Raw genomic sequence first — 16,684 nt, forward strand, 5'->3', positions numbered from 1 at the left:
CCTGCAGTCTTTACATCATCTTAATTAACTTTTGTTGAGTGTAGAGTATACTATATGATCACGTTTAAAATGTTGTCCCCACGGGATAATTTATGCACACAGGGATGTCCCTGAAAGTATAATAGGAGTTGTACAGCTAAATCCTTGGAATTAAAGCATATTTTTTAGGGTATCTGAAAAACTGGCTACACAATATTTTTCATATTTAAATACCTGGCAGATTGTCTTGATGTGTGTGAGGATATTACCCTGCAATATTACGCACACTTTAAAGTTGAGACAGTTTTATGTGCTCCTAAAGGGAAAAAGGTAACAGAAGGCTCGGAAGTAACGTAACCAAAACAAAAAAAAGTATAATGCTATGCTGAGGAAAGAGTAGATCTTTGATCTGCTAGACAATGATAGCCTTCCTTTTGAAGAAACTTCAGTCAAGAAAGTTACTTTGGTGCATGCTATAAATAGATTTGCAATGACACATCTGAATTTACTGGTGTAGGATGACCTGTTGCTCATTAGAATTAGGACTGTACAGCAACAAGGAAAAAACAAGGCCCTTATCTTGCCCTGTCTAGTTCTTTGAAATGCTTAGTCCTTGGAGGTCCCACTTGTGGAAATCCACAAGTCTGAAATCTTTTGGCCAACAGTGTTGGGGATATGTGTCCTGCATGTCTTCATGCCCCCTTACCAGAGGGACTAAAGGAGCAGTGCACCTCCAATTACCACTCTGTTTGCTTGCTAATCTAGAATCGTACTTGTATAGGAGGACTCTGAAGTAGTGGGGAAAGGGAGTGAGTCATAGGATTGGCATACATCTCAAAGAACTATCAGTTAGCAGTGCTTCTAAAATGAGGGCTCATGACCCCCCAGGGGCATTGTGGGACAGGTTTGGGGTCAGGGGGAGGGTGCAAGTTTAGGGCTGGCATTATGGGGTGATAAGCAGGGCAACTGCCAGGAGCCACACACCACAGGGAACCCGGGAAACTTAGTTACATGCTTCAGCCCCTCGTTGCCCGTAACTGAAGCCCGAGCCCCATTGCCTGGGGCTGAAGCATATAACTTAGCTTTGTGAGGCCCCTGTGTCATGGGGCCCTGGGCAGCTTGCCCTGCTTGCCAATACCAGCCATGAGTACTAGTCATAACTTAATGATATTTAAGATAGGGGGTTGCAATTTTTTCAAGTCTTAGTAAGGGAAGGTCGCTATTTTTTTTAGTCCAAAGGGGGTCACCAGGTTGAGAAACACTACTGTAAGGTAAGTTTCAGAGTAACAGCCGTGTTAGTCTGTATTCGCAAAAAGAAAAAGAGTACTTGTGGCACCTTAGAGACTAACCAATGTATTTGAGCATAAGCTTCACTCCGATGAAGTGAGCTGTAGCTCACGAAAGCTTATGCTCAGATAAATTGGTTAGTCGCTAAGGTGCCACAAGTACTCCTTTTCTTTTTACTGTAAGGTAAGGGCCTTGTTTTTCTTCAATTATTGTGTGTCTGTGTCCCATTCATGGTGACTAGTAAGCAATTCCCAGACCAGATAGGAGGAAAGTCTTAAGAGTCCTGGCTAAATAAAATGCAGAAACATTCTTGCAGACCTGGATGCCAGGACCCACGAGTAATATTTTGATATGTGGATAAAGCTCCAGGTAGCCACTCAGCGAATCTCTTGAAGAGAAACATTCCTAAGGTAAGCAGCATATGTTACCCAGAGTTTTCAGAACCCATAGCGGTGGTAACTTTACTGTTTCACTCCAGGCAGTGTCAGGAATAAATCAATGGGAACACAGTGCTTCAGCTGATGAAAGATTAATACAAGTAAGCATGTTCTTATCTAAAACTACAGTTTGTTAGATTTAAGCACACACGGACACAAAACAATAGGTTTAGAACATCCCAAATATTTATGTAAAATCTGGAACGGTATTGAGTAAATTGCAGCAGTTCAGCAATGGCCGGTTGCTTCCCTGCCAGGGAGTAAGGTGTCAGGAAAAAACCCTCTCAGGATTGCTTCAGAAGACTGCTCCAAAGTACACTCTAATCCTTCTACAACTAGGTTTTACAAAACACACATCATAATGACCCCTACTAGGTCATCACGTCTCCTAACATCAATACATTATTTATCAACAAACATTCCTAACAATCTTAGTCATAATAAACTTCTATATCAAAGGCGCCCAAACTCCAAGGTTCTCGTTCACTAATTTGCTTTCCTCTCAGTTGTTGACTTTTTCTCTCCTCTCCTCCCATTCTGATTAGTAGAGACTACAAGCCTGCAAATGTATTTGACCTTGCCTCCGGAAACTTTGCTTGTTCAAATTAACCCTTACGTAGGTGGTGGTCCATTTTTTATTAATTCATGATGACTGAATGCACATAATATGATTGCAGTGGGCTCAATCAAAATCTCGGGTACACTCACCCCTCAAATCTGGGGTAACACGTAAGCCGCTTTAGATTTAGTAGAATGAACCCTGATACCTGTGGGAGGGGAAAGGCCCTAATGTTTTGTAATAAGTAAGGGTATGCTGCCTAATTCTTGTATAATTGGCCTGACCCAGTATAGCCATTCTTATGTACAATCTCTCAAAATAAATTGACCCCTGGGATTGTCCCTGTGTGCTACAAATAAGAGAGATCCTGAATGGCATTGTTCTCTGTAGATACTAACAAAGGTCTCTCTTTACATTTAATGTGTATAATCTAGCTTCCCAATGGTTTGAATGGGGTTTAGCAAAGAAGTGACTGACTGATTCATGTGAAATTTGGAAACCTCTTTTAGATAAGAATTTGCAGTGAGACCTCAACATCTTTTTATCCTTATGGAATCCTGTATACTGTGGATCTGAATCTTGATTCAAATCAAGGTTTGAATCTTGCTCACCCTCCTAGCTTAGATGATGGCCACTAGGAAAGGAATCTTTATGGAGAGATGGTAAAGTGAATAGTCATTCATAGCTCAAATGGGGGTTTTATAAGAATGGTTAAGACAATAGTTTGGTGCCAGGGTGGAGGTGGTTCTCTGGTTGGTGGAAAGGAACGGCTCAGGGCTTTAAAGCACTTGGTCACTGTGAGGTGATAGAAGGCTGGATTGGAGGGTGACAGATGAAGTTTGCAGCTAAGTAAGACTCTGACTGAAGTGATGTTGAGTCTTGTTTGCTTTTAGTTGGAGAACATAGGATTTTACAAACAGGATCTTTTTGAAAGAGTCACACCTTCCTGGGAGGGCCATATGCAGAATTGTTTCCACTTCCTCTTGAAAGGACTCTGCTGGATAGTTTTCTGTTTTAGCTGAGATGTCTCGTACTTCTGCAGAACAAATGCTGTTTGTGTGGCTCAGCCAGCTGACACGTATGCTATGAAGTTCAGGGACTTTGGGAGGGGGTGAAGAATCTGACCTTGGTTCTGAACAAAGTCCCACTCTTGAATGTCCTGCATGTGGAGGTCTTGCACTAGGTGTAGCAGCTCTGTGAACCATAATTGTCTTGCCCAAGAGAGAGCAATGAGGAAAACTCTGGCTGCATCATGTGTGATCTCTGTGGTGACTCTGAGAATCACAGGAACCAGAGGGAAGGTGGATAATACGTCTTTTGACCAGGAGAGGAGAAAAGTGTCTGATAGCTGGAACCTCTTCCTTCTTTGGAACAGAAAAGGGGGCACTTGTTTGCAATGTTGCTGAACAACAGGTTGATAAATTGTATAGTCATTTGCTTGACCAGACTTTGGTTTGTTATTTCATTATGAAATATACCTTAGACCAAATAATCAATATCAGTCAGGTTTATTAATATGGTACAGGGAAAAGGTTCTATATGATACCTGTCTCCGAACAGCGGTCCCATGCAGCGATGTTACATACACTTTATGCAGAATGTGTGCTCCCCGAATTACATGTTTCAGCTGGTATTATTTATGATTTTACAAGTTACACATGTCTTCACACATCACTAAAATCCAGCCCAGCAGTTTGCTCCAGTTCCCTAACTTGTTGTTCTGTTCCTTCCTTACCTTTGTTTTAGATACTAGCGTTCAATGAAGCTACTGATCCGTGAAGCTTGTACTAAGACATAGAATGAATGTATCTTCATTTTGACAGGTTTCCTATCTGCTTGTGCCAAATACTTACTTAGCATAAGTGAACAGGGTTATGGTATAGGCATTTTTAGGCCATATCACTGTTATAATATTTGTGCTTAATGTTGTTGGTACTTAATGCATACTAATATATCGTGCGAATAATGCGTACTATTAATATGATATATATTTAAGTTCTGGGTCTGATTGCCTAGGAAGGACTACCACAGAAAGGGATCTGGGGGTCATAGTGGACCACAAGCTAAACATGAGTCAACAGTGTAATGCTGTTGCAAAAAAAGTGAACATCATTCTGGGATATATTAGGAGGAGTGTTGTAAGATTGTAAAGAGAGACCTTTGTTAGTATCTACAGAGAACAATGCCATTCAGGATCTTTTATTTGTAGCACACAGGGACAATTCCCGGGGTCAATTTATTTTGGGAGATTGTTGTAAGTAAGACATGAGAAGTAATTCTTCTGCTCTACTTTGCACTGATTAGGCCTCAACTGGAGTATTGTGTCCAGTTCTGAATGCCACACTTCAGGAAGGATGTGGACAAATTGGAGTGAGTCCAGAGAAGAACAACAAAAATGATTAAAGATCTAGAAAACATGACTTCTGAGGGAAGATTGGAAAAATTAGGTTTGTTTAGTCTGGAAAAGAGAAGACTATGGGGGGACATAACAATTTTCAAGTATGTAAAAGGAGGAGGGAGAAAAATTGTTCTTTTTAAACTCTGAGGATAGTACAAGAAGCAATGGGCTTAACTTGCAGCAAGGGAAGTTTAGGTTGGAAATCAGGAAAAACTTCCTGTCAGGGTGGTTAATCACTGGAATAAATTTCCTAGGAAGGTTGTGGAATCTCCATCATTGGAGATTTTTAAGAGCAGGTTAGACAAACACCTGTCAGGGATGGTCTAGACAATACTTGGCCCTGCCTTGAGTGCAGGGGACTGGACTAGATGACCTCTCAAGGTCTATGATTCTATGATTTATATGATAGCCAGCATATACTAGTCCACAAGGGATAATCCTCCAGAGATCACTTGGGATGCTCTGAGTACTTTCTACTGAGATGGTGTGCCAGGTCGTTACTTATGCCTGTTTAAGTGAAGGACTGTGGGAATTATGCTCTGTTGAACACACCAGTTCCAGAACCTGATTGCTTCTTGGCACAAGGTGGTGATGGAGCTCCACTTTGCGTGTTGCAGTGGTATGTCTTTTGGGATCTGGAGGGTGGCATCGGACAGAAGGCCTTGCCTACCAGGCAAATTGCCCCAAGCTCCTGTATGTTTACATGGAGCCTAGCTACTTGAGAGGTCCACAGCCGTCGCTAGTGGTGAGCTCCCCATTTCTGTGTATGGAAATATCAGTCACTAGGAATGAGGGGGGAAGGCAGGGAACAAGAGTGTGGAAGGGGGACTCATTTGCAGACTGTCTGGATTTATCCCCCTGTTTAGGGAGACTAGAACAATAGAAATCATGAGCTGAATATCCATGTTATGTCTGACTAGTACACTGACCTCAGCCAGCCTTACAGGTGAAGTCAAGAGGTATTACTTATGTGCCCGAGTCCACATGGTGTTGTAGTTTTAGGCAAGTTTTTGCAATGGTGTGTGTATTTCTTTGATGTCTGAAATGAAGCTTAAAATTGTTTGGGATCTTTCTTGTGGAAGGAAGGCCTTGGCTGGAGTCTAGGACTGCTCTTATGAGTTCCACCAATTAATTTGGAGTGGATACGATTTAGCATACCTGTTTTTCAGTTCCAGAGAGTGGAAGAGTTTGAGAACCAGTTTGAGCTATTAGTGATGTCCTGAGAAGACTTTCCCCAGATGAGCCAGTTCAGGTATGGATAGATGGTGTATTGCTGAGACTCTGAGGGCTGCTACTGTAAAGTATGTGATTAAAACTTGAGGTTGTAGGGAGTCCAAATGGCATTACTTTGATAATGCATGTTCCCAGCTGGGAATCAGAGCTTCTTCTGTGTGCTGGAAATATTGCCATGTCCATGTGCAAGCATACATCCTGAAACTCCTTACCTACAACTCCCATTTCCTAATCTGGAAGTTGTTTCTCCGTACCTCAACAGAGCACCACACTTACTAATTCCATACAGTATCTGGGATAAGAAAAATGCTGTGTTACCAGTAATTCCTCCCAAATGTAACTTGAGGAAGTAGTATCTAATATAGTAGTATCTAATACTAGTATAGTAGTATCTAAGACTAACCAATTTAACTCTATTAAAAAAAAAAAGCAGATTGCTTTGGAAAGAGTCTCTTCTCAGCAAGAAAACTAGGTTGATTCAATAATCATCTGTTATAGACAAGGATTCATTTAAAATCTCCTTGCTAACAGTAATATTTGGAAGGGAAATGAAAAGGGTAGCTTAAAGAAAATGTGTGTGTTTGGGCAAGAAATGTTATGAATGCAGCAATGTTAGGAGGATGTTCAAGATAACTTACTTTGGAATTTAAATAAACTTTTCTGGTCACTATTGCAAGGCAAGCTGACAAAGGGGCAGACTAGCAGTCCCCTCTAACTTTGACACACATGATAAACTAGAAAAAAGTGTACTACAGTCATATGGAAAAAAACTAGATACCATGCCTCACAGGATATTGTGAGACTTACTTGACTAATGTGTGCAAGTGCTTTGAGTTCCTCAAATTGAATGTGCCAAGATAATGCAAAATATTATGTTGTTACTTTCAGCTGCCATTTTAGCAGAATGAAAACTTAACAGTAGATTCAAAATTTTTGATTTGTTTTTAAAATGTTTATTTCAGCTATTGAATACTTTCCTTTTCCTTTCCTTTCTATGTGATTATTTTTTACAGAACACTTTTCTTGTCTCTCTCACTCCTAGAGAATGTTACAAAAAGATAAAATAGAAGAAAAAAGATTATATCCCCATTTTTAGTGACTCCATTGTACATAATTTTCAGGACACTGCACATTATGTATTTATGTGACGGCTTCAGATTATTTGGGACCTAAGCACTTTAAAAATAAATTCTAGTCCTCATGGCTTCAGAGAGAACCTGCCAAAGCAAACAAAGTGTAAATGCTGCAGTGACATCTGCCCGAGTCTGCAGACAGCCTGAATCAATGATTCAGTTGAACTCCCTTGTTTTTATTAATCTCACTGGAGTGACAACTCTAAAGCCCAGTGATGACACTTAAATGCCAATTTTAACTATTTAATTGCTGACTATATTAGCAGATAGACTGGGAAAGGGAGTGGGAGTGAAGCCCTTGAGAGGTGTGGGTTTGGAATGGCTGCCTGAAAAGACAGAGAGGAAAACAAGAGACACGGAGAACAGGGAGCGATGGAGAAGGAAGAAATAAAACAGAAGTCGGTTCTATCGATGAATGACACTGAATGAATAAATAAAAGTTTGGTTACTACATAAAAGCTGTATTCTCCCATTGATCTCTTCATAAACCTCCAACTGACATCAGGGGAAGCGCTGTCATGGTTTGAGGGGAGTATGACATCCTTTTTTATATCCCAGTTCCTGGACCATAATTGAACATGGGCTCTGGTCCTTTCTTCTGAATGAGTTTGACACTTTGCTGGATCCATCCACAGTATTTTACTGTTCTCTCTCGCATATTGTACATATGAGAGAAGCCTTATAACTCAAACTTTTATGTAAGCCATATACACAGGGTAGGTGGTCTGATCTCCCTCTCACTTTGAATATATTATAGTCACCCAAAAAGTGCCAGAATCATGTCTTCTCTTCTTAAAGGGTGTCATCACTACTTTTGAAACGTATTTTTGAAACAGTTAATAGGTTCTGGGTTGTCTGGCTACCTTGGATACCTGCACTCCTGGAGTTTTGGTCTTTTGAAGACTTCAGCCAGTTATAAATACAATTTCTCATGATCCTCATTTTTGATTAGCTGTTAAGAGAAGTTCAGTATTCTATACTACTTTGCTCTTCTGTAGTATCTTCCACCAGGGGATTTCTAATGCTGTGATCCAGCTAAACTCCTGCACACATACTTTAAGCACATAAATTATCCTGTTGACTTCAATGGGACTATTTACTTGCTTACATTTAGGTATGTACTACTATACCTAAATTTAAGCAAGAATACTAGTATCACTGTGTCCCATGGATTATCATTCCATCAAGTGACACCTGTTATATCCATATCCTTTTTTAATATGAGACGCTCATGTTCACCCATCTTAGTATTTAGATGTCTAGTGTTTGTATACAAGCACTTATAAAATTTGTCAATATTTATTTTTCTGCCTTCATGTGGTGTAATTGAATGGGACTCTTTTTCAATGGCTGTTTCTTTTCTGTTCCTACCTGTATGTTATCTTCTATCCTCTCCTCTTTGCTAGGATATAGCGTATCCCGTTTAATAAATCATACCCTAAATGATGTGTCACCACACCTGTCAGCTTTCCCCCAGCCCTTGATTTATAAACTCTTCTAGGACGTTTTTAAATTTTGCATGCCAGCAATTTGGTTCTGTTTTGGTGGAGCCCATCCCTCCTGTATAGGCTCCTCCTTTCCCAAAAGTTTCCTAAGGTCATGTCTACACTAAAAACTTAAGTTGAGCTCTGTGTAGTATAGATCAGAGCTAATAAACGTGACCCTTCCTCTGAATGCCATTGTCTCATCCCTTCACGGAGACATTTGAAAAAGTCTGAGATTTTTGAGCCTTCAAAAAGTCTGGGTTTACAGGATGCAGAAACCCAGCTTTTATTTTTCTCCTGGCTCACATATTAAAAATTCTGTTCTGCCTTGTCTGAGACTCTCTACAGCTAACTGATTACACTCTGCTTTCCATTTCATCTGACTTTCTAATACCACCATCTGGGGGAAAATAAACCACCTTAAATTGTGTTCAGTAAACAGTGTGACATCAAATATTCACAGTAACTTTACACATTATGTAGCCCATCGGGGTTTCTCTCATTTATTAAAAATATTTTTTATTCTGCATTCCATACTATTTGTGTGTTTCTTTATGCACCTGCAGCATGTGGTTTATTTTCCTTGCTTTTATACATGTGGATAAGTAAGGATAGGTTCTTAGTAAACAGTCTATCATTACAGTATATAGACATTTTAAAAATTGGTGGAGGAAAATGTGTGCCTGAGAAGGAAATGTCCTTGCACTTAGATGTGCTTAACCTGACTTCATTGGGATTCCTCACATGCTTGAAGTTAAGCATATTCTTAAGTGATTTGCTGAATTGGAGCCTTGATACATTTTGAGACGTTGTTGAAGACTAATGTTTTGTTTTTGTCTTTTGTGGGATAAAATCCCTGTGATAGCTGATAACTAGGTTCCAGGCAGGTAAATTTGTACATGTCAGAATTTCAGAAAATCACCCATGCTTTCTGTTTAACATATCAGACTTTGTTGCTAATTGTGAGCCATTTTGCATCCTTTTGTTCATCCCCCTCCACCTCTCTTACAGTCTGGATTTCCATCTCTACCTTTTAATCTCATTGCTCCATACCAAACAATAGTCTGGCTATGTGCTAAGAAAGCTGTAGTGACCAATGCAAGTATTATGTTACATGAAAGAGATGCCCTCTTTGAGGTCTCTGTTCAGTTTGAGATTACACTGTGTGAGAGAAGTTCATGAGCAGGAACTGTAGTTTTATAGCCAAGAGCCACAGTGTTAGCATCTTTTTTTTTTTTTTTTTTTAAATGACCTGCGCAAACAAGAAATCCTTAAAATATTGTGTGTTAAAGAAGCATTACGTTATGATGGAGTTCGGAAGTAAACTTGTTTTGCTTTTTTAAATAGTCTCTCAGGATTGGATGCTCAGAGGGCTCTGGAATAGTGACTCTGAAGGTTTGTAAGTGTTTACCAGGATAATCATTCAAGGCCAGAAGAGGACTTGGCTCCTCATCTTGGCTAGCGTCAGACCATGTTCCCAGAATGGATTCTTTAAATTCTTTTTTAAAAGGGTGCTAGTAAAATGTTAGGTGCCTAAAATTAGTCCTCTAAATCCATACTTAATCATCTAAATAAGTGTGGCATGAGCTTCTAATGTGTTGAGCATCTACAACTTCTACCGACGCCAACAGCAGTTGTGTGTCCTCAGCACTCCTGAAAATAGGCCTTTTCTTTTTAGGCACACCCATGTTTGAAGGTAAAACTTTGATTTCCCAGAGATCCTGTTAGCTGTTTGTAGTTCTGGTTATTGCAATAGCGACTTTAAAAAACAAAACACCTTTCAAATACGCAAAAAGAAAAGGAGTACTTGTGGCACCTTAGAGACTAACCAATTTATTTGAGCATAAGCTTTCGTGAGCTACAGCTCACAATAGCTTATGCATGATAGCTTATGCTCAAATAAATTGGTTAGTCGCTAAGGTGCCACAAGTATTCCTTTTCTTTTTGCGAATACAGACTAACATGGCTTCTACTCTGAAACCTTTCAAATACGTTAATCTTTCCCCTGTGAAGTAGAGGTAGATTCCTTTTTCTGGTTGTCAGAGTAGTAACACCAATTTCTGGTGCTTTAGGTTTCAATTTAGGAAAACATTCCTATTTTGAACCACTCTTAAGCATGTGTTTAAAGTTAATGACCTGTTAAGCACATACTGCTTCACCCCTTGAGTGGTATTTAAGCATGTGCTTAAATGTTGCTCAGAATAAAGCCCTTTAATATATAATGGATAAAAAGATGCAAAGCTTTCTGTTGTGGGGGAGAGGAATATAATTTTGAGCATTCTTACATGAAAGGTCCTCTGTACTGTGTAACATAGGACACCTAAATTACATGGCAGATTTGCAGTGAATTCTGAACAACTTCGTGACAGCTATGTTAATTCACCACAAAATCATTGGATAACTTTCACTTGTACTGGAATAATTCCAAAAATAACCGCAAAGTAAAAATAGATAACCAGTGAATCTAATTAATTGGAATTGTAGGAGAGACTCTTTGTTTTAGGAGGTTCACCATCTAGGATAGATGGCTAAAGCATGAAACTCCCCATAAAAAGCTCCTCCTTCTGTGTAGTTCAGGAGGCCGAGATGCCAGCCAGTGTTTCTTTCAAACCGCCCCTAGCTCCCCATGAAACCAGTGTTTATAGCTCTTGCTGCTCTGGCCACTGTCATTGCTGCCTTGAATTGCAAAGGATCTCCCTCTTGTTCTGCTTTCTTCCATTGTAATTGTGGTGAGACAGGGGCTGCAGAAGGGGAAACAGTGAATTCCTATTGTGGGTGAAACATGCTTGATGTGGAGAGTGAATCAAAAATGGTAGGGGGACAAGCTGAGTTGAACAGGAGCTGGCAGGAAAATGTCCACTTTATATAGTACAGAAAGACTTAGGCTGTACCTCAGCCAAAACATGTAAATGCAGTCATTTGCACACCTATATTGTGCACAGGGCCTTGGTATTTATTGGCATGTCTACTCTGCAATTAGACACCTGCAGCTGGCCCAGGCTCGCAAGGGCTCGGGCTGCAGGGCTGTTTAATTGCGGTGTAGATGTCCAGGCTTATGCTGGAGCCTGGGATCAACGACCCTGTTAGGTGGGAGAGTCCTAGAGCTCTGGCTGCAGCCCGATTCGGTATGTCTACACCACAATGAACCAGCCCCGTAGCCTGAGCCCTGTGAGCTTGAGTCAGCTGGCCCAGGCCAGCTGCAGGTGTCTAATTGCAGTGTAGATGGGTGGGTATGTTACTGTCTAAAATCATCCATAAAGTACAAATGAACAATAAAACCAACAATTTCAAATGTGATGTTTCACTTTAAAACAAAAAGTCAGTAACATAAAATCGTTAGTGTAAAGGATTAAAATTGAAAAATAAAAACCATTCTTTCCACCATAGAATTTAAAATGACAACAGGAAGAAGGAAATTTAAATAATTGTTATATGGCGGAGAGGAATGAGCAGAGCTGCACTGTAAACTTGTTGATTGTACAAGACCTCTCATTCATGGTAGTCTTTTCAATTTAATTTTGATTTTTCTGGAGGGAGAGTTGAGAGGGGTTTGGTGGTTCTGTGGCATCTCTTTCCCACGTGTCCCTGGAAGAACAACACTTGCCCTTAAATGGAAACTTTTACAAATAGCAAAATGACGGTCCCAAGCAAGTATTAAAATCAGTTTTATGATATGATGGAATATACTTGAATTGCAGCATTGACTTCCTGCAACATTTCCTAAACGTTTGAAATGAATTATTTTCAAACAATTACTGTAGGTTGTCTTCAGACTGTGTGCCAGAGAGCCTTACGTTTCTGGTTCAAAATAGAGGAAAAACTTTATTAAATGGTCTCCTTTGTGAAATGGCACTATTTAGAGAACATTTATCAGATCAAACTGAAGTAGGATTCTTTCATAAAGATAAAATAAACTTTGAATACCTCCTCTGGGTTTGGTTTATACTGTTAAACAATAAAAAGTATTAACTGGTGGATCTGTTTTGTTTTGTTTTTGCCTGCACTATCTGAAACTTTTGTGATTTGAGTGTTAAATTCAGGCATTTTATCTTAGAGTTAAGTGTTACTCTTATATCTGAAAATTCTCAGATCAGGTTCATGTCTTTGGGTTATGAGTCTGCTCTAAAATGTCACACATCTGGTTGGTCAGAATTATTGTACTAGAACACTATTTGTTTTTCAAACTGCAGGTCAAAACCCAGTACTGGGTTGTGGAATGTAAGGTACCGGGTCATGGCAGCTGTGGTCAGCACTGCCAACCGGCTGTTAAAAGTCCCGTTGGCGGTGCTGCCCGGCTAAGACAGGCTAGCCCCTACCTGTTCTGACACAGCGCTGCACCCCGGAAGCGGCCAGTAGCAGGTCCGGCTCCTAGGTTGGGGGGGGCGCGGCTCCGTGCGCTGCCTTTTCCCCGAGCACCCGCTCCGCGCTATGGGGAGTGCGGAGTGGGTGCTCGGGGCGGGGGCAATGCACGATGCCCCTTGGGCCCGGCCCTCTCTCTCCCCCACATTTCTCTTCCCCCTCGGCCTAGGAGCCAGACCTGCTGCTGGCGCGGTCCGCAGTGCCACGAAGCCTGCCTTGGCATGCCTGCTGCGCTGCTGACAGGGAGCCGCCCAAGGTAAACCCATGCCCCAATCTCCAGTCCTGAGCCCCCCCCTCTCCCCCCAACCCCAGCCCAGAGCCCTGACCCTATCCCGCACCCCAGCCCAGAGCCCCCTCCCACACCCTGAACCCCTCGTTCCCAACCTCACCCCCGCACCCCAAAACCTCTGCCCCAAACTTGTATTTTGCAACTGCAGCTGTTTTTAGTACCAGGAACACACTTACAAGGCATCTTGGGATGGAGCAGGAGGATCCTGATTCTCGGGCTCTGGTGGAAGAGCTGGCACAGTTTTTCCTCTTTCTTTTGCATAGCCAGGAACTCATGAATTGCTTTCTCTATCTGCGGCCTGAAGATGTGGTTTAGTTTTGGATCCACCACCTGAGAAAATTGTGTCCACTCCAGCTTCCAGCACCAACAATTTTCTTCAACTGGGTTGCCAGAAAAAAAAATTGAACACCACTGTACTAGAGGATATCTTTGTTTGATCCAGTTTGCAATAGGTGCTGTCTTTTGTAAAGAAGGCTGAGGCTTCAAAGTAATTTGACTTTAAGGCTACATGTTGATTTTTCTTAAGTAAAATCTGAATCAGTATTTTATTTAGAAGTCTAGTAGTTGAGTTTGAGTTAGTTTAAAATGCACATATGGTAAGAGCCATTCTTCAAATGCTCATGAAACATTGGACAGTAAATCTGGGAGTGGGGATTAAGTAAATGAGTTTGGGAAATAGCTATGAAAAAATAAAGGGAAGAATGTTGAAAAGTCCATTTGCCACAAGGAGCAGGTGCAAGGAACTTTGGGATAGTCTCTAGAGGATTTGGGCCAATTTGTGCGCTGTCCTCTGCTGTTCCTTCTCTAGCTAGTGTTTCAATGCTTTTAGCTTTCATTATGTGTATAGGAGATGCATTGTCTCCTATAAAAGGGTAATCCAGGCTGTTATTGAACAGGCTGGTTCTCACCCTGGAACAGTGGAGTATCAGATTTTGCAGCATGTGAGACACAAAATTCCCTGCTATTTCTCAGAATAAGATTACCATTGTAATTTCTCTGCTTCATCAATGTGCCTGGCATTTTAGAATATATACTGTAGGACTCCTTTGTTAGTAGAGGAGAATAAAGGGTCTTTGTCTCGTTATTGGTAGGCTCTTATTTCTATCATTCATCAGCACATGTTATTTAACAGGATCTATAGTCTTTAGTAGATCAAGCTTCACATATATTCAATTTACTCAGCTTTCTCAAATATCCCACTACTAGAAATTTTAATGGGATACATGCTGACTTTCAGAACGCTGCTTGCAGTAAATATTAGACAAAAAATGAAATATAGTGCACATTATGTATCTTTTAAAGCAAACCATAAATTAAGATTTGTCAGTTCTGAACAACTGGCAAGAATGATGGGGGTCTGGGAACCATATTTTTAATGGGTCTTTGTCACTAGCTCCCTCAAAGAGAGGTTGCTAGCAACTGGAACAAAAATCCTTCTCTATGTTGGGTGATAAGTGCCAGGGTCTGGAGAGGTCATGTAGCTCCCAGACTTTGTGTCACAACCCACGCAGCTTGGCAAAGAGAAGTATCATGAGACCTTGCTGAACAGGATGCAGGTGATCCGCTTATAAAACCATTCCAGACACACCTTTCCTAACAACAAAGTTGTGCTGTAAGTCAAAATTACTGCATGCAGAACATCTATGCTTGTCCTGATTATACATGTTAACATAACTGCATCTAAGGAAGGGGGGATGGGTGTAAATATGCTATGCCTGAGATTTGTACATATTAAATGAAAAGGGGCCTTTTTGGTGCTTAAAATATGAAGTGAAGGGAATTTCATGCTTCACTTATTGAAGGGAGAACAATGAAGAGTTGATTCAGTTTCTGCATACTGTGGAAATACATGTAGGCATTCTCTGCATAACCATTGTGGGGTTTGTGCTGACATACTGTCTTACTGTTTAACCAGTCACTTCTTAATCACAAAATTATACACAAAAACATTTAATTAAAAATTTTAGGGGATCAGCAATTACTGAAATGCTGAGAGATTCAGTGGTTAGATTCCCTATAGCAAATTTTTTGTTAATAAGGTTTTATTTCATTTATGCACAAATGTTTTGAACTGTTATGTTATGGCAAATTCTGGCTACTACGATATTGGTACAGTATAAATAGCGAGAGCAGAGAGAGACGCATATAGTCACGTAACACACATGACCTAAACTATCTGATTGTTTTTCATAATCATTCATTTATTTTTTTTCCCCCCTTCAGTGACCTTATAACATGCAAGCCATTGATCGCAGGGGGAATTCCCCTGTTTTCCTTCAGCCTCAGAATGGGAGCAGTCATCGATCTTCTGGCTATGTTCCAGGGAGAATTGTTCCTCTTCGTCCATCCCCATGTCCAAAGAGCCAGACTTCAGCCAAATTTACATCTGCAGGACAAGAAGCCCATGCAACATTTGCCCTCTCACCAGAGGAGCAGCGCCGTCAAGCAGAAGCAAGCAGAAAGAAAAGACACAAAAATACTCTCATTTGCTTTGGTATTTCTAGCTTTTCATTTTTTATTGCACTGGCAATTATCTTGGGAATATCTTCAAAATATGCACCAGATGGTAAGTTGTTGTAATAAGAATTCATTTACACAAGCTATGAATATAGTTTAACAATCATCAGTATTAATGTTAAAAATAAATATATATTTGATGTTTATATTTATCTATTTAAAAATATATTTTGTTAAAAATAATATAACACATGGGTAAAAAGGGGGAAGTTGATAGCAGTGATGTTAACTGGTCTAATTTATAAGGCAATTTATAAGAGGAGCTAAGGGTATCCATGAAAACTAGGGCGAAGGACAATAAGAAGGAGATTTAAATAACTGGGAACAAAAGAAATCTTAGTGGTGCTATAGATCCGTTACTAGATAGGGATGATAAAATTGTCAGCAATGATGCAGAAGAGACAGAAATGTTCAAATATTTCTGTTCTGTATTTGGGGAGAGGCTGGATGATGAATTCATAGGTCAGCGATATTTTTCTATTCCAACCGTGACTAGGGAGGATGTTAAACAGCCCATAATAAAATTAAACCTTTTTAAATCTCAGTACCAGATGACCTACACTCAAGAGTTTTAAAAGAATTGACGAATGAGCTCTTTGAACCATTGATGTTGGGTTTTTCCCAGTATTCCAAAATATGTTAAAGTTCCAGAGGAATGGAAAAAAAACTAATACACCAGTATTTTTAAAGGGATAAACAGGATGGCTTGGTTCACTGTCCTATAGTTAAACTTGATATCAATCTCATGCAAAATCTTGGAATGGCTAATAGGGGATGCAGTTAGTAAAGAATTAAAGGATGGTAGCATAATTAATGAGGATCTGTTTGTTTGTTTGTTTGTTTTGGAAAATGTCAAAACAGTTGATTAAATTTTGTTGGTATAGGTAACTCGTAATGTATTTGGACTTTTGAAAGGCATTTGACTTTACTGCAAGACATTCTGGTTTAAAAAAATTAGCACTGTACAAAATCAGTGTAGTGCATATTGATTAGATTAAAAACTGATGAC

General features: G+C 40.1%; 1 protein-coding gene across 13 annotated transcripts in view; it reads left to right on the forward strand.

The window, feature by feature from the left end:
* The window catches only part of CEMIP2 (cell migration inducing hyaluronidase 2), an 81,043-nt gene that overhangs the window by 17,427 nt on the left and 46,932 nt on the right, over window positions 1-16,684 (forward strand). For 9 of the 13 annotated variants that reach the window (XM_043547026.1, XM_043547024.1, XM_043547022.1 and 6 more), the window contains exon 2: window positions 15,382-15,724. In XM_043547026.1, the coding sequence (XP_043402961.1) occupies window positions 15,394-15,724 (331 nt within the window). In that variant the 5' untranslated portion in view covers window positions 15,382-15,393. Of the gene's footprint in view, window positions 1-220; window positions 310-5,829; window positions 5,913-15,381; window positions 15,725-16,684 lie in introns of those variants that run through there. The other 4 variants (XM_043547023.1, XM_037901841.1, XM_043547025.1 and 1 more) reach the window with 3 other exon arrangements.

The sequence above is a fragment of the Chelonia mydas genome, chromosome 5 (assembly GCF_015237465.2).
Source record: "Chelonia mydas isolate rCheMyd1 chromosome 5, rCheMyd1.pri.v2, whole genome shotgun sequence".
NCBI lineage: Eukaryota > Metazoa > Chordata > Testudines > Cheloniidae > Chelonia > Chelonia mydas.